Genomic DNA, 24,297 nt, shown 5'->3' with positions numbered 1-24,297 from the left:
TCCTGGCTCCTTTCTGGTCACTGGCTAGTGACCCAGACTCTGTCCCCTCTGCTTTCAGGTTCTTCAGTTCCTCGATCCACCCTTGGATCCACCCGTACACTTTTCTTCTGGTCGCCTGCAGCACTTCTTTGCAGATCTCCATTGAAACGATCGACGAAACCCGACACCAAAAGGCACCTATGCACCCGGCTTCCCTGGGTGAGGTAACACGAGTACTACGGTGCTCCCGTGGGTCTTGACTCTCAAAGTGTCCTACTTTAAAGTGGTCTTGTTGTAGTCCATCCGGATGTGCCCTAAATCTTTAACTTTGTCACTTTTACGTTCCCATTATAAGTCAATGGTAACTTGCGACTGTGTTTAGACACTGCACGCATCTCCCGTGGGTCTCATACTCCCTAACCTTTGGTTGTCTAGTGTAGACCCAGCGATTCCCTAGGCCCTAGACCTATTAACTCTTTCTGTAGTGGCTTTTATACCACTATTTTAGTATATGGTTTGTGAGCCCCCTAGGGCAAAACTGTATTTTGTGCAACTTATAGTATGCTCATTCAGTAACTTGTAATGTACTTTTACCTCTGACCTCATAAAGAGTGCATAGGGGTTATGTTAAAAATAAATACATATATATTTGATATATACCTTGTGTGGTGTCCTTTCATTTGGTATTCAAGGGATTATAATTGGTAAAACAAACAGCTTCACATGCTCTTTGGAGTTTAGCCTAAGACTGCTGGTCCATGCTACCACTACCACTAGGGGAGACCATTTTCAAACCGCCGCCACCGCCGAGAGTCACATAAACTTACCTCTTGAACGCCAGAGGAAGGCAGAAGCCATTACCCACGCCGGCGCCACCGCCAAGAGTCAAGGGACAGCAGACTCCGCGCCGCCGCTCCGGGAGACTGCAAATCCCGGCAGGCACCGCGGCGGCGCGTCTGAGTGACGCGGCAGCGCACAGGGAGCGCCAACAGAGGCGCTGAAAAGGAGGAGCATCCCCGCGTCGCGGGACGCGAGCGGGACGCCCGGGGCTAAGCCCGGGCAAAGGGCGGGCCCTCTGTGGCCCTCAGAGGCCTGAGGAGCCGGGCCTGGGCCAGAAACTCTGCCTCATTTCCCACTGACCACGGACATGGCTAGATTTGAACTGTAAGTAGGTTACTTATCAGTTGCTATTTACAATCGTACCCTTCAGGACTTTGATTTTCTGGGCCCAAATTGCTGTATTTGTTCCTCATTCCCCTTGCCTTATTTCTGGGTACTCGTAGGGTTTGCCATGAGTTGCCCGGAAACTAGAAGCAGGGCTGCTGCAGTAAAGAAACTGACTGGTACTTTGGATGACTTCATTGTCCGGACAAATGCTCTAATCGATGAAGGGATAGTAATTATGGATAGGAGGGTGTCTCAGGACTTAGCCGCAGCGAGACGATCCTCTCTAGGTCTTATCGCTAAAGCTCGTACTCCTAACAATGTTTCTGCTATGGGAAATCCTAGAGATGTACAGAATGATGGGGGACATGCCGCCCCAGGTTCACAGGAGGACCTGGAGGCTACTCCTAATCTTTCTCTGCTTGTGACTAGCACTTCGGTTGAAAAGGAGACTGATATTTCTACTATAGCTAGTGATTTAACTCATAGGGGTCTGAAAGAGAGGGCGATCCCTAAACAAAAGAGTAATACTCAAATAATTGCTAAATCTAACACGAGCAAAGGGAGAAAGGTAGATATTAGTAAAAATAAAGATCCGGTCACATTAGAATCTGTGCCTCTTAGTGTGAATATTAATCGAGTCCTTCATACTAGTGATAATGGGGCAGTTCGTCACCCCAATGTTGGCTTACCACTGAGCCTCCCAGATGATACTGTTTTAGATAGCAGTCTGGAGGATATTTTGGATGTAAGCGGCGCTGTTTCGAATCTAGATGAAGGTAGTGAGGACAACTGTTGCCTAAATATGGCTAATAATAACATCTTGGCCATGTTAAAGACTCTCCTCGAACCAATCGAGGTTAGGCTACGGTGTTTGGAAACTATATTAAAAAACATCCACAAAGATATAAGTGCCCCTAGCTTTAATCTGGATAATAAAATTTCATCTGGAAAAAACCAAATGAGTAGGCCGCCACCAGCTGCTAAAAATGCAACTAACATTAAATCACTGCCAAAAATCATACCAACCCCTAAAACCCCTGCCCCGACTGATATAGTAGTGCCAGTCCAAGAAACTCCTAAACCACCACAGGACAAAGATAAAGATAAGTCTAAAAAACGGGATGTGCGCAGAAACATACACTTACCCCCACAAGCCGCACCATACGTTGTGGTCCTTACAGGAGTCCCCCAATTGAATGATAATTCTAACGAAAATAATGGTGGACTAATAAACAAGACCATCCATTGGTTGAACGATAATTACCCTCTCCCGTCAGCAGTTAAAAGTAATATTTTGATGGTTGAAAGGGCTCCATGGATTGGGTATAACAAAAAAAGGGCACACGGCGATTGTGTGGTAATAACTTTTGAGAATCCATTGACTGCCAAATATATTACCACAAGACCCCCTAGAAATCATGGTCTCTCTATTACGGCTAGGGCATTATCATATTTTTATCCCGAGGGCGATCACCCTGACAATAGGTGGAGTTGGACTAGGGACAACAGATATCAAGGGGGTAACATGGGTTGGGCTCCCGATAGTAATCACTATAACATGCAAGGAGGAGGGAGAGGTGAGGATGGTTGGAACGTAGTGAAATATAGATCGAGGTCCCCTCACTATCGACCACAGAGTTTTGACCAAGGATGGTTAAGCAACCCACAATACCCTCCGATCTTCCCGTGTTTTAACCGGTTTGATTGTTTGGAAGCGGTGGATTGACTCCCAACGATAAATAATGAGGCCTCAAGATCACCTATACCTGTAGATCCGGGGCCTATAAAATCTTTGGGGCGTGTCAAGACTCAGGAACCACATGTTGAGCTACAAGAAACCTATGGGGAGGACGAGACTATACTAGGGAGTCTCGGTGGTGTCACTGGAGTTAGTGTCGAAGAGCCACCTACAGAAGATCATTGTAAGGTGGTTTTTTGGAATGTGGCAGGACTAAAGCAGAAAATTGTAAACCCGTCCTGGTGTAATGTTATTGCTGAAGTGGGTATATTAGCTCTACAAGAAACCTGGACCACCGCAGCAATACACTTAAATGGTTATAGAACTTATTTTACACCTGCAGTGGGGGGAGTACATGGAAGACCAAAGGGGGGACTGTCCGTGTATATATCGAACCTCCTAGTCACCGACAAAATTACTTTCCTACCTGGTTCTAGTTATTATCAGAAAATTGTCATTGATACAAGGAAGGGTCTAACGATTGTTCTTTTTAATTTTTACAATAACTGTCTAAGTAGTGTAATTAAGGATGTTTTTGCTAATATAAGTGCAGACATACAGAATGTTTTTGAGGAAAAAAAGGGTGAAGTCATGGTATTATGGGGGGGTGATTTTAATTGTTCTCTGTGCAAAAAGGGCCAGAAGGGTATTTGCGGTCTGATGTTGGAGCAGGACATTAGTTTGACGCATTTTGAACATACCCTTCTAGGTGATTCATTAAATGAGATGATTTTTAATTTTGATTTTGGTTTCACGAACGAGCTAGCCCACCACACAATGCCATTTGTTCCAACTTTTGTGGGGAGGGGGGCTTCGACTACCATTGATTTTATCCTCTGTATAAATAGCTCGGCGGGCAGACTGATCAGTTCTAGTATCATGCACTTACCATTAAGTGACCACTACCCACAGGTACTAAAAATGGAGAACCTATTCCCTGTTATGGATCATGTAGTAGGTCCCACTATTAAGGCGCCGGACGTGATTCTAGGTACCCAAAATGGATATAGCCTTAAATGGAGTAGAGTGGTCCCGGCTGATTTTCTGTCTAATTTAGTGACTAAGTGTAGGAGTAGTTTTTTGACCTGCCTGAACGAGCATGCTGACAGTAATGAAATTTTAAATAATTTTTATATTATTTCTATTGCAATCAAGGAGGCGCTATGGGTTGCAAAGAAAAACTCCCTAAAGCACAATAGAAAATGGTTTAATAATAAATGTACCAGTGCCCTATCAAAGCTTAGACAAGCGATCCATAAAAGACCGCGGGATGTAACCCAAATTAGAATTTTGCGGAGGGACTATAACACAGCATTAAAAGATAGGAAGGCGGCTATAAGAAAAGAGGCTTGGGATGATTTATGCGAGGCGTCACAATCAAAGGACCCGGCAGCTTTTTGGAGGGTAATTAATACCCCGCTCCTATATGAAAAAAAGGCACGGATGGAAATCGCCATCCCTGAAGATGAGTGGGTGGCGCACTTTTCTTCGCTTTATAAGGCTGTGGAATTAGCCCGTGACATAAGTCAGGACTTTATATCCCCAAATATAGACTCAACTAAAGTCCTGGTTGTAACCTTGCCGGAAGTTCTGGCAAGCTTGAAGGCAACCAAAGGGGGTAAGGCGGCTGGACCAGATGGCATACCAGCAGACCTCTATAAGGCCAATACTGAATTATGGGGGCCTTTGCTTGTCCAGCTTTTTAATGTTGCTCTGGCTAAGGGCTTAGTTCCCTCCTGGCTTACATCGATTATAGTCCCAATATTCAAGAAAGGGGACAGGCAGAATTGCATGTGTTATAGGCCAATTTCTTTATTGGACTCCTCTATAAAAATTTTAGGGAGAGTTGTTTTAGACAAACTGCGAATCTGGTCAGAAGAGAATGGGGTGCTATGTGATTTTCAATTTGGGTTCCAAAGAGGTTTAGGGACTATAGAGCAAGGATTGAATTTGCTCATCCTGCAGCAGAAGTATGTAAGGGTTAAAAAACAACGTATATACCTCACCTTTGTTGACTTATCGTCAGCCTTTGACTGTGTTTCACACAATAAACTGTGGTCAATTATGATTGAGCTGGGGGTAGACAATGCCATTATTTGCTTCTTGCGAGATCTATATTCCGGGGCCAATGCAAGTGTCCGTTTTGGGAAAGATGGTGAATGCACTAGACAATTTGGGATTGGTCGGGGTGTACGCCAAGGGTGTGTTTTAGCTCCATTCTTATTTTTGTTATACATAAATGGTTTGGAGAAACGACTCGTGCAGGAGGGTAGGGACATGCCTATGGTGGGTGGAAGGCCTGTCCCTGCCTTGATGTACGCGGACGATGCCGTTTTGATGGCACGAACCCCAATGGCGTTACAAACCTTGGTTACTTCTTTTAACAGTTTCATGCTTGGTTTAGACTTAAAGATCAACTGTTCAAAAACATTGTCCATGTATTGTGGGCCAAGATCAAACAAGCGTTTGAAACCTATTTTTATAAATTCAAATCCCCTGGAAAAGACCTCCACTTTTCCCTATCTGGGAATTCTGTTTCACGAAAGTGGCTCGTGGACTAGTGCAATTCAGGCTAGATCGTTGCTGTTTTCCAAAACTATTATGGCCTTAAAATGTTTTATGAGAAAACTAGGGAAAAAACCCATAAAAGAGATTTTAACTATTTATAGGGCGTCCTGCTTAGCAGTAGCCACTTATGGATCAGGGCTGTGGGGTTACTCAAACATTAGCACAATTCAAATCATGGAAAATAAATTTTTACGCCACATCCTGTCTGTACCCGAAAGTACTGCAACTATGATATGTCATGTTGAATTGGGAGTAATCTATGTTACTGACACGATTAAGATTCAGCCAATTCTTCTTTGGCATAGGGTGTGGACAAATGATGAATGTTTGGTTAATCGGGCTATTTTAAAGGACGTTCTAGTATTAGAAAATATCAATGATTCCAAATGGATATGTTATGTCAAGAATTTCCTCAATGAGATAAACTGTGTTCAATACTTTGAGGACCCACCAACCATGGCATACATATCGAGAAGAGACTTGAAAAATTTGTGTATTGCCCATCTTAGGGACAAAAGACTTTTAGTGGAGGCAAGGAAAAAGACTGTCTCTGCTCACCAGGATATTTTATGTGGAGACAAATTACAGCCATACTTATCCTTACACATGTCCAATCATGAACGTTTCCTTCTAACCCGGTTTAGACTCAACATTGTTTTCAGAGTCGTGTCTTTTCCTGTGATGAATTGTTGGTTGAAAGAACTACCCTCTTGCCCATGTGATGATGTCTCCCCACAGTCTGATATCCATATCTTATTCTTTTGTAAATTTTATACTTTCTTTCGGAAAATTATCATCCCGATTCTCAAAGACTTAAATATAGCGTTTTTAGAGTGCCAGAAAATGGGTGAATTTTTTAAATCTATTTTTAAATGTCGTAAATCAATCATAATGAATTAATCTCCCTATTGTACAGATGTATTTTAAACTACGAACACATGACTCCCGTGTAAACTGTATTTTCTTTATGCTACTTTTATGGTTATTTCTGTCTTTTTTAACCGAATAAAGTATTTTGATTCTGATTCACTAGGATAGCTTGTCTATAAGGTTGACTTTACAACCACCATCAATAAGGGTCGTTTAGACTGGTGCAAGGTGCCCACTAGAATAGTGGACATCATATGCCAGGCTAACTTCTCACAGGGATGCTTAGCCCACCAAATTCTAGTAGTGCAGTAGAAGTTAGGATGTATCCCCCATTTATTTTTATGCATTGGCATTTCAACAAGCATGACTGCATATACGGTATTCCAGGATAAAATCAGCACAAATACTATATGCATCGCTTCTGCTCCATTGCAATCATTTCATGAGGAATGTTGGTTGCTGGCTTTGGAGTCATAAATTACTTGTCCAATGGTTTCCATAGGTAGGTCTTGACCTTGCCTGAACTGGAATTACGCTAGCATTTTCTATCCTTGTGTATTAGGCAGCCTGTGGTCAAGGTAATGTAAATAACCATGTCTAATGTGCATATTGAGTGAAGCTAACATGGGTAACTATGTATAGTGTGCAAACAGGTCTTATAGTAATTTAGGTAATCGTGTACTGTACAGGCAGGGGTGAATACAACCTATGTAACCATGTGTCCTGGGTATACCAGGGTTAAGTAACAGAGGTAACATTGTGTGCCAGGTATACCAAGGTTAAGTAATATAGGTAACTTTAAGTATTAGGCAGCCTGTGGTTAAGGTAATGTAAGTAACCATGTATACTATGCAGGCTGGTTTGTTGCTAATATAGGTAATCATATACTGTACAGAATGGGGTTATGGCAATGTGAATGATCTTGTAGACTATGAAGCCTGATGTTTAGGTAATGTAAATAACCATGTGATCTGTGCAGACTGAGATTAAAATAACAAAGATAACTATGTGTATTAGGCAGCATGGAGATAAGGCGATGTCAGTTATATGATCTTGCAAGTAGTGGATATGAGCGATTGTGACATTTTGTAAGGTGACAATTTGCCAGATAGAAAGTATGGAGTGGCTTGAGAAGGTGTTGGATGTCTGTCTGACGCGTAAGCAGCTTTTGAGTGAGAAGCAGTGTCTGAATACCATCTTATGCCCTCTGTGAAGAGGGCTTGGTTGTGAGTAGGTGCTGAGTGTGAGAGCCTGTTGGATACAAGGGTTCCAGCGGTACTTTTCTTGCTGGGCACAGTAGGAGCATTGGACTAGTTTGTGTTCCAGATGTTAAGGTTGGTGTTGAAAGGAATGGCAGATGTTAGGGGTTTGCTGAGTCACGATGTGGGAGGTGTGTGGTGTGATGGAAGTGCATAATGTGATCTGTTGGTAGTTAGCAGGGGTGCCTGGGCTGAGTGGGATGTTTGGTGTTCTGGATGAATGAGAATTCCAGATGTGATGGAGGCTCTGTATGTGAAAAAAAACTAAAATACTCTCTGCCTTTCTTATTCCCTTTTAGTGTTCATCCGGATCTGCAAGTACGGGCCCTTAACTCCTGAAACAGCTTTGATTAGGATTTGAGGTATGTTTTACATGTTGTCTCACTTGCACTGCTGTGGGGTATTGTTTTGAGTAATCAGTGTCAGCTATATAAGGAGTCAATCCTAGAATACCATTGCGCTACAATTATTGACCCACCACTGTAGTAATACCTGCTTATCAAGATAGGCACCCAGCCTTCCTCTGCATGCTCAATTGAAATACAATGTATTATTTAATTATGTGGTATGCTACTGGCAGGAAGAAACAGGTAGAGGCACCTGCTGGATAGGATGGGGAGCCACATGACTATCCCATAACAATTGGCATACCCTTCTGGAGTCTGCTGTGAGAGTCTTTGCTTACCTGCATGATTGGGGAGACAAGGGCACTGGTGGGACCAGCCTGCTCTTTTACAATAGAAAGAAGACGCAGGCCGAGTCTCACCCTGAGCAAGACACTGAGGTGCTGGTCCAGGCGGCCTGGACACTCCATGGAACTGTTGTTCTGAACTGCTGTAGAAATGTGCTGAATGGAGATGGGTAACAGGCAGGAGCACGGGCTCTGGACTGCCAGGTGGCATCCTGGATTAGTGCCACCCAACCCCAACCACTCAGGCCAGATCATAGGGAGAGGGGTCCAAGCTTCAAGGCTTCAAGAATCGCGCTTCTGGGTGGGTTCCACAAAAGGCAGACTCTTGTGTCTGACAGCCCTGGCAAAGTGGAAGCTCTTTGCTTGAAACAACAGCCAAGGCTGGGCAAGCAGTCAATCCATAAATCGACCAAGAGTGCTCATTTCGAACAGAGTACAGTGCTGCTAAACCAACTGTGACCAGTCCGTCCTCTACGTGGATGTCAGCTTCACATTCCTCCCTGTTCTCAATTAAAGCAGGCTCTGAGGAAAGGCCCATTGGATAGGGCTAGAAAGCAGCAGCAGACCTGGGCCCGAAGGTACTAGGGCAGGCTGTTCAGGGCCCTTGTGGAAAGTAGGGCAAACAAATGGATGACAAGGTAACATTGTCCGTACTAATTAGGGGTGGCGGAATTTGCATTACGCATATCTCTGCAAAATGGTAAAAAATCTCAGCGAACACGTAGAAATTCCGCGAACATGCAGAATTGCTTGTTCGCAATGCTTTTTTACTGTTCGCAATCGCTGTTTGCGTGCTCGGGGAAAAATATCTCCTGAACACGCATTTGAGAACGCGAGCAAGCAAAACATTTTGCGAAGTCACGGAACGCTCAATTTTGGGCAATTTCGTATTCTCCAAGGAACGCAAAATGACCCAAATTCCGCAAACTGAACGGAATTTACCGCCCAGGCCTAGTACGAAAATCCTGAGAAAAGTTACCTGCCTAACTTATAATCCTTGTATCCCGAGTAACAAGATAGCAACATTCAAAACCAACCTCCTCGAACTCTGGCTGGGCTCAGAGTCAGATTAGCACACATCTGGACTTTCAAGACAGGTTGGCCATTTGGGCACCTATTCATTCCTATGGCAAGTGCGACCAGCCAGCCAAGCTGGGAGTCCTCAGATTACACAGCTTGGAGGAGGGTCATCTGGTCGCACCATATCTTAAGGATCAGTTTCCACTTGCCATTGGGTGCCAGGGACTCCTTGCGCTGGGTGCACTGTGCCCAGTCTTGGTCTTAGGCATAGGTATCTCACAGAGCTCTGAATCAAGGCTTGGACATAGATTTTTCTCCGAGCCAAGAAGGGAAGCTTTGCCTGGGCAACTTGATCCTGTTTGGGCACTAAGTGACACAGAAGGCCGGGATAAGGAACCCATAGCCAGTGGGCCAGGAGGAGCTCTGACCAGGGCCCAGTCTTAACGGACTTGCAAGATCTTATCCTGGGGCTTTTGGGACATGGTGGGCTAAAGAATGGAGCTCAGGTCTGGATGCTTACACCCTTTAGCCAGCTGGAGCTCTGACTCAAGTTTTGACAGAGCTTCTGAACCTAGACAGGCAGGGGATGCCTCCTTGAACATGTAGGATCCCTTGCACAGCACTTTGAGACACAGTGGGTAAAGGAAGCCATTTTTTTATTTGGTAATGCGAATGTAAGGACATACCATGGAAAAAGTCCAAAACACCCTTATTGGTTTACAGGACTTAAGGTAATTACCCCAAGTGCTCTACTTTTTGAAGTGTGGTCGAGCAGCTCAGGCTTATCAGAGGGTAGAGTGAAGCATTTGTTGTACAGAGTCAAAAAATGAGAAACATACTCAAGAAGAAAATTAGAGACCAATTTAGAAAAATGACACAGATTTGTATATAAATGTAGACACCAAGATCATCAATATCAGGTAAGTACTTTTGGAGATGGTTCTGAGGTATGAGCCTCAAACACTGTAATGTTATGTTATGGGAGAAACATTCACTGCATAGATACACTTATGATAGGTTTTGAGGGATACCTTTAGGGACTTAAGGTGCTTAGGAACCAAGGTTCAAGAAACCATCAGCAGTTCACGTTTAACCACCCTAGTGAGTCTGGGAGCAGAGGTCTGGTTGTGTTGGTAGCCTTGAGCACTATAATGTAGAGTGAATGGCAAAGGTACCTGCAAAAGAAAGGCTGCAAGTGGGAACTTGGAGACAAGTCCAGCAGAACCCAATGGGGCGGCCCTTGCAGGTCTCTGGAGCACAGGGACATTGTTGGTTTCTTTGAACCTGGGCTGAGTGGCTCGGGTACAGAGGTGTTTTAGCCGTCAGTTTGCTGTAGTAGGAGGCTCTCACTTGGCTGAATCCTTCCCCGTCGTGATGATGGGAGTCCCAGATACCTTTAACATAGTAGTACCATAATGGGTATAGACTAGCAAAGTCCTATACCTCTTAGTTTAGAAATCTATCACAGTCATTATTAAAAAAGAGACCAAAGTTATGTCTCAACCAATCAGCATTAGTCAACCTCTACAACACTCCTGTGAGAAGCCCAGTACCTCAGACTTTTGAGCATTAGTGCTAATATAAATACACTGAGATAGGAAAGGTGAGCTTAACCAGGGGCGGAGGTGCAGTCATATGTGAATCTAACAAAGCTTCCAATAGTGAAGATCTACAGTTACAGGTAAGTAACTCATTTCTTACTCCAGTATTGGAACTTTGACAGATTCACGTGCTCAAATCAGGATACCAAGCAGAAGTACATATACATTAGCATAGACTTCCCAAAAGAATCAATGCACTCATGCACGGATAAAGATATAAATGAATCATAACATCCAGCAATCTTAAATTAAAAAACAATATTAATCATAAGAACATTAATGATACATAGGGAATATATCCATCTGTGCATTAAAATAGTAAACCATTGATAATTATGGAAATGTGCATACAGAAATAATGGAAGGAGGGTAGACAGGCATGGTTCATCCTATTTGAAAAGATGAAGGAGCACTGCTTGGCCTTCTGCCATATCCTTGAGAACTATTGAATCCAAGCAGGAATGTTGAGTAAATATGAGTAAATTTGTGTCTGTTCTTCCGCGTTGCTGCAAGGCAAATTTCAAGAAGCAACACTCCCCCAAATATACCTGTAGAAGAAGGTATAGATCTTGTGGAATGAGCTTGGACTTGTGAAGACAATGAAATGCCTGCCTTCTGATAGCAAATTATATGGCATTTGAAATACATTTAGAAATACTCTGCTTGGAGAGTGGGAAATATTTTCTTGGAGTGCTGTAAGTTACAAAAAGTTGAGAAGTCTTGCGAACAGCTTGCATTTTTTGTAGATAGAAACATTTTATTCATCGCCTGACATTCAGTGAGTGAAAAACCTTTTTTTGCTGTTGTCGCAGGATTTGGGAAGAAAGTTTTAAGTACTACAGGTTCATTAAGATGAAAGTCATAAGAGACTTTGGGTATATATTTTGTATTTGTGCGGAGAAGAAATCCATCAGTCCAGAACTGCACAAACGGTAACTGTATAACGAAAGCCTGAATCTTGGTGACTCTTCCAGCTGAAGTTAAAGCGAGGATCAGAGCCAGGTTCCATGACAGGACTTTGATGTCCGCTTTGTGTATTGGTTCAAAGGGATATTTCATTAACTGTTAGAGAACAGTGTTCAACTGCCACAAAGTAGGTGGAGGCATTACTGAAGGAAAAGTACAGAACAGTCCTTTAAGGAACTCTTTGATTATTCTAGAAAACCATAATGGTGGAGAAGAAAGACATCTGCTAAAATGGGAAATAGCTGCCCAATGAACGTTTCTGGAATTATGCGCTAAAACTGCCTGTGCCAAATGTAAAAAATATGGTAGAACAGCTTGTTGGCAGCAGAGACAAAACATATTCCTCTTGAGACAGTGTGTTGTGTTTGCACTGTCAGCCGGACCATGGCTAGGTTTTTTCTACACTCCCTTGTCATGTTCAAATGTCGAAACTCATGGAACTCAGGAGCCATGCCTTAAAGTGGAGGTGCCTTGGATCCGGGTGTGCAATTTGTCCTTGGTTCATTATCAGATGATTGGGGAGAACTATATGATGTGTCGATCCTGGGATAGGAGAAGTAAGAAATGCGTTACTTACCTGTAAAAGCAGTTATCCAGTATTGGTGTCTTTCATAGATTCACATGCCTGAATCATTCCCCGTCGTCGAGACGGGAGTCCCCAGTACATAGAAAAGTAATGTCCTATAGACATACATAGAGAAAGTAGGCCTAAGGGCCTTGCCTTAGTACCCTATCTATGTCCTTTTGTAAAAAGGACCAAATTCCAGAAGGTAGCCAATCAGCTACCACCTCCCTCTAGACCCTTCCTGTCAGGAGCCTCAGTCTCTCAGATTTTCGTAAGCACTAAGCTAGGTAGGCGTAATACATGTTAGAGAGAGAGAGGTGAGACCTTCCAGGGGAGGCGGGAGGGTTGCATGTGAATCTATGAAAGACACCAATACTGGATAACTGCTGTTACAGGTAAGTAACGCATTTCTTGTCCAGTATTATGGGTGTCTTTCATAGATTCACATGCCTGAATCATAGTGGCAAGCAATACATTATGCACATTTCTGATGGAACATCATAAGCAGTCTGAGATAATACATATCATGCGACTAAGAACCATCAAGAAGTAACAAGAAGTAAGTAAATAAATGTGCATACCAGTGAACTATGGTGGGAAGGAGGAAGGCTCACCTCACTGGAATAGGTGGCGAAGCACAGCCTGGCCCACAGCTGCATCCTGCATCAGTTCCGTATCCAGGCAGTAATGCCTGGTGAAGGTATGCGGCGATTTCCATGTCGCCGCCCTGCAAATGTCCAGTATCGGCACTCCAGCGAATAGCGCCGCTGGTGTGGACACAGCTCTTGTAGAGTGAGCTCTAACCTTGTAATGTAATGGCCGTCCGGCCTTGTCGTGGCAAAAGGCAATTGCCGAAGATATCCATCGTGAGATACTTTATTAGGAAAGTGTCATGCCATTTCTAGGTCTGCTGAAGGCGATGAAAAGCTGATTAGTTTTTCTGAAGTTCTTTGTTTTGTCTAGGTAAAACTTGAGACACTGCTTCAGATCCAGAGAGTGCAGGGATTTTTCCACTGCAGTGCTGGGATTTGGGAAAAATGAACGGAGGACCAGAGGTTCATTAAGGTGGAAGTCCGACGGGACCTTAGGAATACATCGAGGATTAGTTCTTAAAATCACTCTATTTTCCTTGAATTGCATGAAAGGATTTTGTATGGAAAGAGCCTGTAGTTCGCTGACCCTCCTGGCTGATGTCAGAGCAAGTAGGAGGGCTGTTTTCCAGGAGATGTATTTGATATCAGCCCTATGGATGGGCTCAAAGGGGTGCTTCATCAGCTGATTGATCACCACGTTGAGATGCCATGATGGTGGAACTTTCCTTGGACGAGGAAAGGATCTGTAGAGCACTTTAAGGAATTGTCTTATTAACCTGTGGGACCAGAGAGAGGGTCCTTTTGAAGTTCTGGTAAACCGGGAGATTGCTGCCAAGTGCACTCTGATAGAAGCATGCGCAAGACCCGATTGTGCCAGTTGTAAGAGGTATGGAAGCAACTGCTCTGGGGTAACTTGAAATAGATGGAGATCTTTGTCCCTACACCAGATGCAAAAGCGTTTCCATTTTAAGGAATAGGTCTTATTTGTGCTATCAGCTCTTGCTTTTGCGAGGACATCCTTGCACTCCTGCGTAATGTCTAGTTGGTAGAACTCTCTGTACTCAGGAGCCATGCCGATAATTTGAGTGAGTTCAGGCTCGGATGAAGTACTTGGCCTTTGGACATCGTGAGAAGAGACGGATGTTGGCTTAGACGGATTGGAGGTTGGACTGAAAGGCGATGGATGTCCGTGAACCAGTGATGTCTCGGCCAGAACGGTGCAATCAGAATTAGGCTGCAGTGTTCCGTCTTCATTATAAATTTTGGTCAGCATAGGTGTAGGAGGATACCCTATTACTGGTAGAGTGCAATCCTTGATAACCGTATAGGTTCAGTAATTGACCCTCTTGAGCACCATCTGTTTGTACCCTATATCGTCCCAATTTGTGAGAATTATTGTTGTGGTGTTGTCTGTTCTGACAAGCACTGTGGAGTTCCTGATGCACGGGAGGAAGGCTTGTAGGGATAGAAAGACTGCTCTTAGTTCGAGGAGGTTGATGTGGAGCTGTCGTTCCTGGTCCGTCCACTTGCCGCTGATCTGCAATTCCTGAAGGACCGCTCCCCATCCCTCGAGGGAGGCATCTGTAGTTATGACGTGCGGAGTTGCAGGCAGCAGGAATGGTAGACCTTGCGAGAGGTTCCTGGGCGACATCCACCATAGCAAGGCTTTCTTGATCTGCTGAGTGATGACCATGTAATCGTCGAAAGAGCCCGTGCTTTGGGTCCACTGTCTGGCCAATGCCTCCTGCAGAGGGCGCATTTTGAGCTGGCAGTGTGGGACAAGCAGGATACACGAGGACATCATCCCTAGGAGGGACTTGAAAGTGTGGACCCGTAGGGATGCCTTTGAGGTCACTGCGGTAGCCAGCGAGATAAGTTTGTGTGTCCTTTCTTGTGATGGGAATGCTTTTGAGCATTTCGTATTCAAGGTTGCCCCGAGAAAGGTGATAACTCGGGAAGGTTGCAAGGCAGATTTTTGGTAATTGAGTGTCAAACCCAGGTGCTGGAAAAGATTGAGACAGATGTTGGAGGACTCGGCTACGTCTGCCAAAGATGGTGCTTTCACCAGGCAGTCGTCCAGGTAAGGGAAGACCTGGTGTCCATGTTGACGTAGGAAAGCTTCCACAGGGGAGAGGCACTTAGTGAAAATTCGGGGTGCCGATTTGAGGCCAAATGGGAGGACGCAGAATTGGTAGTGCTGACCTGCGACTGCGAATCTGAGGAATTTCCTGTGGCGTTTGTGGATAGGGATGTGGTAATATGCATCTTGCAGGTCTAAAGACGTCAAGAAGTCTCCCTCTTCCAGCGACCCCAAGGTCTCTTGGATAGTCACCATGCGGAACGATTGACTCTTCAAGAATGTATTGAGTGCCCTTAGGTCTAGAATGGGCCTCCATTTCTTCGCCTTCTTCCGTATGAGAAAGAAACGGGAATAGAATCCCTTCCCTTTTTGAGCTGAAGGAATTCATTCTATTGCCCCTTTCTTCAACATGGAAGATACCTCTTGAAGGAGTAATCGTACATGCCTGTGTTGTAGTTGGCGAGGAGGAGTTGTTGGGGGAATTGAGTTGAATTCCAGTGAGTGTCCAAATTGGATCAATTGGAGTACCCACCGATCTGTAGGTATTGATCTCCAATTGTGGAGGAAGTGTGTTAGTTTTCCTCCAAGTTTGAAAGAACGAGATGGTAGAGGGACTGGCTGGAGGAAACGGTCATTGGCGTCCGCCAGTGGCCTTTCTCTGAGATTTTCCCCTAAAGTTAGACCTTCCGTACGAGGTCTGGCGGCCCTGTGGCTGTTGTCGCTGTTGGTACTGCGATTGGCCTTGGTTATAAGAGTAAGATGTTTTGGTTTGGTACGATCCTCTGTAAGAGGGCTGACCTCTGCCCCTGCTCCCTCGAAAGGACTGGCTTTTAAATTGTAATGTGCCCAGTGCTCGTGCCGTATCTGTGTCCTTCTTGATGGTTTGTAAGGCCTCGTCGATCTTCTCGCCAAAGAGGTGTTGGGCGTCATATGGCATATCGAGGACCTTTGTTTGGACTTCTTGACAGAAGGATGTGGCTTTCAGCCAGCCTCGTCTTCTCAAGACCGCGGCTCCCGCCAGCTGTCTGAAGCCGGTCATTGCCACGTCTACAGCACAGTCAATGAGCTCTGATGCTGATGTTTGGCCTTCTTTAAGGAGTGATTGGACTTCCTCCTTGAGATCATCAGGCAGTTCTGTGAGGTATGGTGCAATATCCTCCCACAGTTGTCTGTTGTAACAGCCTAGCAGCGCGATGGCATTAGCTATCTTAACGGTCATGGCCGATGTAGTAGAGAATCGTTTCCCAATTCCGTCTAATTTCCTTCCCTCCTTGTCCGGTGGAGCTGACAAAGGGGATGATGGATTCCTAGAGTTCTTTTGGGCTGCTTGGGTAACCACGGAATCCGGCTTAGGATGTCCAGTAAGGCACGCTGGAGCTGTCGAAGGTGCCTTATACTTTTTGTATAGCCTTGGAACCACAGCGGAGACCGAGGCCGGTGTCTGCATGAGCTGTTTTCCTTGTTCCCAAATGTGATCAATGATGGGAATTGATCTGGAGGTTTTCTTGACCTGTGTATCCACGTCGTTGCCTTCTTCATCAGTGCTTTGGCACTTGACTATGAGATCTGATGGACTGGTGGCCTGATCGTATTGATCATCGTCAGAGTCCTCACCCTGTAGCAAACAAGCTGGTGGTGATTTGTGCACCCTGCTTGGAGAGGTTAAATCCGGTGTAATGGGTATTTTACTCCTTTTTGCTGATACAAGCGTCAACGGCTGTGTGGAAATCAAGCCGGATTGTTTCCAGAGCGTTTGTGGTGGCGTCGTCGACGGTGTCGACTGTGTCGTCGTCGACTGGGCGTCGATTGGCAATGGTGATTTCGTCTACAGTATCTTCGTCGGCGCTTCTCTCGTCGACGGTACTCTCGTCGACGGTGTGCTCGTCGATGGTGCGCTCGTCGACGGTGTCTTCGTCGCCATGGTCATCGATGGCACGCTCGTCGACGGCGTCTTCGTCGTCGATGGTGCACTCGTCGACGGTGTCTTCGTCGCCGGAGATGTTTTTACCGTCGTCGATGTCTTCGTCGACGGCGCAGAGGTCGACGATGGCGTCTTCGTCGACGGTGCAGGTGTCAACGGTTTTGGTTTCGTCGTCGACGTTGATGTCGTCGACGTCGACGGTGGGATTTTGATCAACGTCGAGGGCTTCTTAATTAGGACAATCGATGACACCGGCCTAGTCGTCGTCGTCGATGAAAATGCTGACGACGCCATCGTCGTCGATACCGTCGTCGTCGATGTGGAGACATAGACAGTAGAGACGGTTTTCTTCAGCGCTGGTGGTAGCGTCGATGGGCCGGTCAACGACGACTGCGCAGGCTTCCTGAAGGCAGGAACCTCCTTTGTCAGACGTTGTAGATGTTTCCTCTAAAGACTTTTTCGTAGTCTTTTTAGGAGGAACGTCTGTAGGGCTAGGGGAAGTAACCCTTGGCCTCTTCAAGGATATTTTAGAGGAAACTGAAGCCATCTCACCGTCCTCTGAAGACTCCAAGGTGTCTCTGGATTGAAGCCTGTTCAACCAGAGCAGCAGTCGACCTTCTCTGTCTTTCAGTGTTTTTGTAGAAAAGGCTCTACAAATTCTACACTGTTTGGGAGAATGGTCAGGATAAAGACAGTACAGACAGGTTTCATGCTTGTCATCGACGTGGAGCCTCTTCTTACCACAAGAAGAGCATACCATGAAGAGACCCTTCTTCTGCTGGTCAGCTATAGTTGGTTTTTGAAAGAAATATCCAAATTCTGTGAGGAAAAGAGATAAAACTAGTAAAACCTGAGGAGAACTCAGGTGGAGACTCCCTAGCACAACGTGCGGTAGAAAATCTGAGAGACTGAGGCTCCTGACAGGAAGGTTCTAGAGGGAGGTGGTAGCTGATTGGCTACCTTCTGGAATTTGGTCCTTTTTACAAAAGGACATAGATAGGCTACTAAGGCAAGGCCCTTAGGCCTACTTTCTCTATGTATGTCTATAGGACATTACTTTTCTATGTACCGGGGACTCCCGTCTTGACGACGGGGAATGATTCAGGCATGTGAATCTATGAAAGACACCCATAATACTGGATAACTGTGTGTACCAGTGTTGATGTGGCCAGGCTGGAGCAATGAAAATCTATTCACAGGGTTCTGCCTTCATCTTCCTAATGACTCTTGGAAGGAGAGGATTTGGTGGAAAAGCGGTGGCAAAAATGCTGGACCATGCAACTGAAAATGCACTTCCCCATGATCCGCGCAGGTGATGCCAACTCACATAGAACCAGCATTTTCAAATCTGGAGATCTGGGAACAGATCCAAGTCTGATCTACCCCAGCGAAAGGAGATCTTGTCTAAAGTCTGCTGGTGCACTTCCCACTCATGGCATGAAGATGTTAGCCTGCTGAGTGTGTCTGCCTTAGTGTTTTGTCCCAGAAAGGAGGCAGATCTTTTGCACTTCTCTGGAAAGTGGGTGAGAACTTGTGCTGCCCTGCTTGTTGTTGTAGTGCATCGGCGTCGTATTGTTCGTATGGACAAGCACTGTTGAATGATGTATTCTTGGAAGAAAAGCCTGCAGGGCCAGATGTACTGCCCTCAATTCCAGTAAATTTATGTCTGATTGACTTTGTGTTTGGTTACACCTTCCAGGGATGCATCTGTAGTGATCACTAAAGGGCCTGCTATCTGCTGTAGGGATAGCTCAATTGACAGATGCTTCTTGTCTGCCACCATTCTAAGGCTTTGATCATTTTTGGAGTAACTTTGATAATGTCATTGAAGGAGCTGTCAGACTGTATCCACTGCTTTCCCAGTTCCTCTTGAACTGGTCACATTTTAAGGTGACGGAATGGGATGACCTGGATGAACGCCTCCTCAGCCCCAGACATCGCCATCGCCATCCCAGAGGGCTACAAGATCACCCGGAGGGACCGCGACAACCAGACCGGAGGAGGCATCGCCATCATCCACAGAGACACCATCCGCATCACGACCAACACCGACGACACCCTCACCACCGCTGAACACCTGCACTTCCAGATCCACACCAACCCGAAGACCACCCTCAGAGGCACCCTGATCTACCGACCCCCGGGACCACGCACACGATTCAGCGAGGACATCGCCGACTTCGTCAGCCCGCACGCTCTCCCCTCCGCCGACTACATCCTCCTGGGGGACCTCAACTTCCACCTTGAGAACAACAACGACCGCAACACCACCACCCTGCTCGACAACCTCGACAACCTCGGACTCAAGCAACTGGTGACCACCCCCACCCACCTCGCCGGACACACACTCGACGCCGTCTTCTCTTCCAGCAAAGACGTCACCTTCAGCCACGCAACAGGACTCCACTGGACGGACCACAGCTGCGTCCACTTCACCTTCAGAAGAACGACGATCCACCACCTCCAGCAACAGGCTGCTCGAAGAAGCTGGAACAAGATCACAGCCGACCAGCTCACCGCCTCCCTGAGCCAGCACCCTCCCGCCAACTCAGCGAACCCCAGCCAGGCCGCCGACAACCTCACGAAGTGGATCAGCAACTGCGCGGACGAACTCGCCCCTCTGAGGACCCCGCCCAGCAGATCCTGCAGCAGAAAAACACCATGGTTCACCGACGAACTCAAGTGCTCCAAGAAGAACTGTCGAGCCCTCGAGAAAACCTGGAGAAGGGAACCAACGACGGACAACATGGCCACCCTCAAACTCGCCACCCGGAAACACCACCAACTGATCCGCGCCACCAAGAAAAATGCATACAAGGACCGGCTGGACAACAACGCACACAACTGCAAGGAACTCTTCAACATCGTGAAAGAGCTCTCCAACCCCAACGCCGGAAACAACGACATCACCCCGTCGCAAGACCTCTGCAACTCCCTCGCGTCCTACTTCCACAACAAAATCACGGACATACACAACAGCTTCAACAACCAACCAACGCAAGCCACAACCGCAACGACTCCACCATCCACCACCCTCCGCACCTGGACCCCGATCAGCACCGAAGACACCATCCGCACCATGAACTCCATCCATTCCGGATCTCCGACTGACCCCTGCCCTCACCACGTCTTCAACAAGGCCGACGCTGTCCTCGCACCCCACCTGCGGGACATCATCAACACCTCCTTCGACTCCGCCACCTTCCCTGAGAGCTGGAAGCACGCCGAAATCAGCGCTCTCCTCAAGAAACCCACAGCAGACCCCACCGACCTCAAGAACTACCGTCCCATCTCGCTCCTCCCGTTCCCGGCCAAAGTCATCGAGAAGACAGTCAACAAACAGCTGGCCGCCTTCCTCGAGACGAATGGATCCCTCGACCCCTCACAGTCCGGCTTCCGAGCGAACCACAGCACGGAGACCGCCCTCATCGCCGCCACCGACGACCTTCGAACTCTGATGGACAACGGAGAAACAGCGGCCCTCATCCTCCTGGACCTCTCCGCGGCTTTCGACACTGTCTGCCACCGCACCCTAGTACAGCGCCTCAGCAACATCGGAATCCAGGAGAAGGCACTGGAATGGATCACCTCCTTCCTCGACGGAAGAACACAAAGAGTCCGCCTACCACCGTACAAGTCAGAGGCCACCAAAGTCATCTGCGGCGTACCCCAAGGATCCTCGCTGAGCCCAACCCTCTTCAACGTCTACATGAGCCCCCTCGCGGCCATCGCACGCCAACACAACCTGAACATCATCTCCTACGCCGACGACACCCAGCTGATCCTCTCCCTGACCAACGACCCCGCCACCGCCAGAGCCAACCTGCACGAAGGGATGAGAGACGTAGCCGAATGGATGACGACCAGCCGCCTGAAACTGAACTCAGACAAGACGGAGGTCCTCATCCTGGGCTCCACGCCCTCCGCCTGGGACGACTCCTGGTGGCCCCCCGCCCTGGGCACCGCACCCAAACCGACAGACCACGCACGGAACCTGGGCTTCATCCTGGACTCCTCCCTCTCCATGACAAGACAAGTCAACGCCGTCTCCTCGTCATGCTTCAACATCCTGCGCATGCTACGTAAGATCTTCCGGTGGATCCCCACCGAGACGAGGAAGACGGTCACCCAAGCCCTCGTCACCAGCCGACTGGACTACGGCAACGCCCTCTACGCCGGAACCACGGCCAAACTCCAGAAGAGACTCCAGCGGATCCAGAACGCCTCGGCGAGACTCATCCTCGACATCCCCCGACGCAGCCACATCACCGGACACCTGAGAGATCTGCACTGGCTCCCGGTCAACAAGAGAATCACCTTCCGGCTCCTCACCCACGCGCACAAAGCCCTACACGACCAAGGCCCGAGCTACCTCAACAACCGGATCAGCTTCTACACTCCCAAGCGCCTCCTCAGATCAACCAACCTCGCCCTCGCCGCCGTCCCCCGCATCCCAAGAGCGACAACAGGAGGAAGATCCTTCTCCTACCTGGCAGCCAAGACCTGGAACTCACTTCCGACCAATCTACGCCTGACCCAAGACCACCTCTCCTTCAGGAAGAAGCTCAAGACCTGGCTGTTCGAGCAGTAGCGGCACCCCCCCCCCTCCCAGCGCCTTGAGACCCTACGGGTGAGTAGTGCGCTCTACAAATGACCTGATTGATTGATTGATTGATTGATGAGGGCTATGCATGATGACATCATTCCCAAGATTGACTTGCACAGTAGAACCGAAAGAGACTTTTTCCTTTGGCTGGGACTTGTTAGCATTTCAAGCCATTGTTTTCTTTTTTTTTTAGGGATACACCTTTGAAAATATAGTATCTAACTTGGCTCCTAGAAAGACAATCGCTAGCGATGGGTTTTGTTTGGATTTTTGTAGGTTAAGAGTAAAACCCAGTCACCGGAATAGAACTGTGCATGCATTTGAGGATTCTAGTGCTGCTGCCTTGGACGGTGCCTTGATTACCCACTCGTCCAGCTATGGAAAGAATTGATGCTGGTATTAACTGAGAAATGCTGCAACCGGTGCAAGGCACTTTGTAAAAATCCTGGTTGCGGACTTGACACCAAAAGGGAGCACCCTGAACTGGTAGTGGCATCCATCAACCATAAACCTTAGATATTTCCTGTGCTTTGCATGAATAGGTATGTGAAAATAGGCATCTTGGAGGTCTAGGGTGGTTATAAAGTCATGCTGGTTGAGGTGCTTTAAATCTTACTACAATGAGACCATCCAAAACTATTGCTTTTTCATGTAGGTGTAGTAGTAGATGAGGCTGGGGGCGTGGCTGCTCTGCTCTTGGAGCAGGGCAGTGGAGGAGTAGTTTGCATTGACTGTTTGGTCAGCCCTCTCAGGCCGCCCAAAGGAGTCATGCGCACTTGTCCCGTTCTCCATGCAGGCTGCATTCGATCCTGCGTGGAGAAAAAGCCATTCACAACTCTGCACTGCAGTGTTGTGATTAATCAGAGGAGCCTGGCTGCTTACCAATCACAACAATGCGATTGGTCAATGGAGCCTGCTTCCTGTTCCCTGAGTTTCACGAGGAGAACAGGAGCAGAAACGCTATAAGTATGTTTATTTTGACAAGGTAACATTACTAGCTATAAGTATGTTTATTTTGACAAGGTAACATTACTAGCACAATACCGGCGCTGCTGCGCTAGCGTGTAGATTTTTAATTTTCCTGTTTTGTATTTTCTTTTATATTCTTTCTATTTTGCCCTGTTTTTAATCGTGTGTCCGCGTTCCTCCCCGCCTACTTACCTACATCTTAACTTTGGTGAAATCACCGCCGTATGAGCGGGCCCGGTCCCGGGAGATAGTCATTTTCACTCGCCATCTTGGAGCGAGGAGGTCATTGTTGGGGGACAGTTTTCGAGCGGTCTAGCACTCGGGCGAGGCGGGATACGCCTATTTAAGGCGTCTGCATTAGAACGCTCTGCCCTGACAAGGTAACATTACTAGCACTATACCGGCGCTGCTGCGCTAGCGAGTAGATTTTTAATTTTCCTGTTTTGTATTTTCTTTTATATTCTTTCAATTTTGCCCTGTTTTTAATCATGTGCTCGCGTTCCTCCCCGGAGGTCATTGTTGGGGGACAGTTTTCGAGCGGTCTAGCGCTTGGGCGAGGCGGGATACGCCTATTTAAGCCGCACTTCTCAGAGCGCAGCGTTGACTGAGTCGTGCCAGAGTCCTGCCCGTCTGCGCCCGTCAGCGCATAGGAGGCGCGGGTCACGGCAGGACTCTAGGTCCTATTCTTCTTGCCATGTCGTTACCGACTATTACTTACTTAAGGGAGGATCTCTTGCGTATCCGAGCTCGGTCTACTAACTGCGACCACCCTCCAGTGAACCGGTTATGTGGTCCGTATCGTTGTATATGCGGAGGTTGGTCTTTGGACACTCCTACCCTTATTCGATCTCAGGAACTGTCAGCTTCACAAAGAAGAACGACAGGACGGCGCGATCTTAGCGTCTGGAACCTAAATGTCAGATCACTGGTCAAACATCACTTGGAGGTTCATTATCTCATTAAGGACGAACTTCCGGACGTGTTCTTCCTGACTGAAACTTGGCTGCAGGACACGGATACCTCCATCCTTAACTTGGCCTTCCCCCCTGAATATTCCATCTTTACGCTTAACTGTGTTACTAGGGGGGAGGTATTGCAATGGCAGTTAAGGCATGCTACCCATGTGAGTGGAAGGTCTTAAAACTCCCAGGATGTGAGAGTGCTCTTTTTAAAATCTCAATCAGCCATCATTTTACCTTTTCTGGTATACTGATATATCGCCCTCCAGGCTGTGACTCTGCGTTTAGGGCAGCTCTCCCGGTCGTAATCAGCACTGAGGCTCTGGGATGTGCGAATTTTAATATTCTTGGAGACCTCAATCTCCATTTTGACTATCTGACTTCCCCTGCTATCAGCAGTATTTTGGCTGATTTAGAGGCCTTGCAACTTACTCAGCTGGTCACATCTCCGACACATAGGGGTGGGCATATTATCAATCCTTTTTTTACCAACTTGGAGGGAGCTAGAGCCCTATCCCCTATGCAGATCGCTTGGACAGACCATATGCTGGTAAAAATGTTATGTCCCATACACGAAACTCCTTATGCTCCTAAGGATAGAATGGTACCGAGGCGACACTGGAGCAAACTGAGACTTGAGGAATTTTATCAGCTGCTGGAAGAGGCTCCGTTGGACCCTTTCACTGATGTTGAACGTGGATACGATCTTTTCTGCAAGTGGATTACTCGTGCTCTCGACTCTTTG

At 47.0% G+C, this 24,297-nt stretch overlaps 1 protein-coding gene across 1 annotated transcript in view; it reads left to right on the top strand.

Moving 5' to 3' along the window:
• The window catches only part of LOC144827857 (uromodulin-like), a 254,678-nt gene extending 241,213 nt beyond the window's left edge, over positions 1 to 13,465 (top strand). Inside the window, exon 7 of the mRNA XM_078686022.1 lies at positions 13,388 to 13,465. Within this exon, the coding sequence (XP_078542148.1) occupies positions 13,388 to 13,465 (78 nt within the window). The remainder of the gene's footprint in view (positions 1 to 13,387) is intronic.
• The last annotated feature ends 10,832 nt before the right edge of the window (positions 13,466 to 24,297 follow it).

This window comes from Lissotriton helveticus, chromosome 4_1 (assembly GCF_964261635.1).
Source record: "Lissotriton helveticus chromosome 4_1, aLisHel1.1, whole genome shotgun sequence".
Classification (NCBI taxonomy): domain Eukaryota; kingdom Metazoa; phylum Chordata; class Amphibia; order Caudata; family Salamandridae; genus Lissotriton; species Lissotriton helveticus.
Note: the sequence above shows the minus strand (reverse complement) of the source record. Positions and strands in the feature narration are given on the sequence as shown.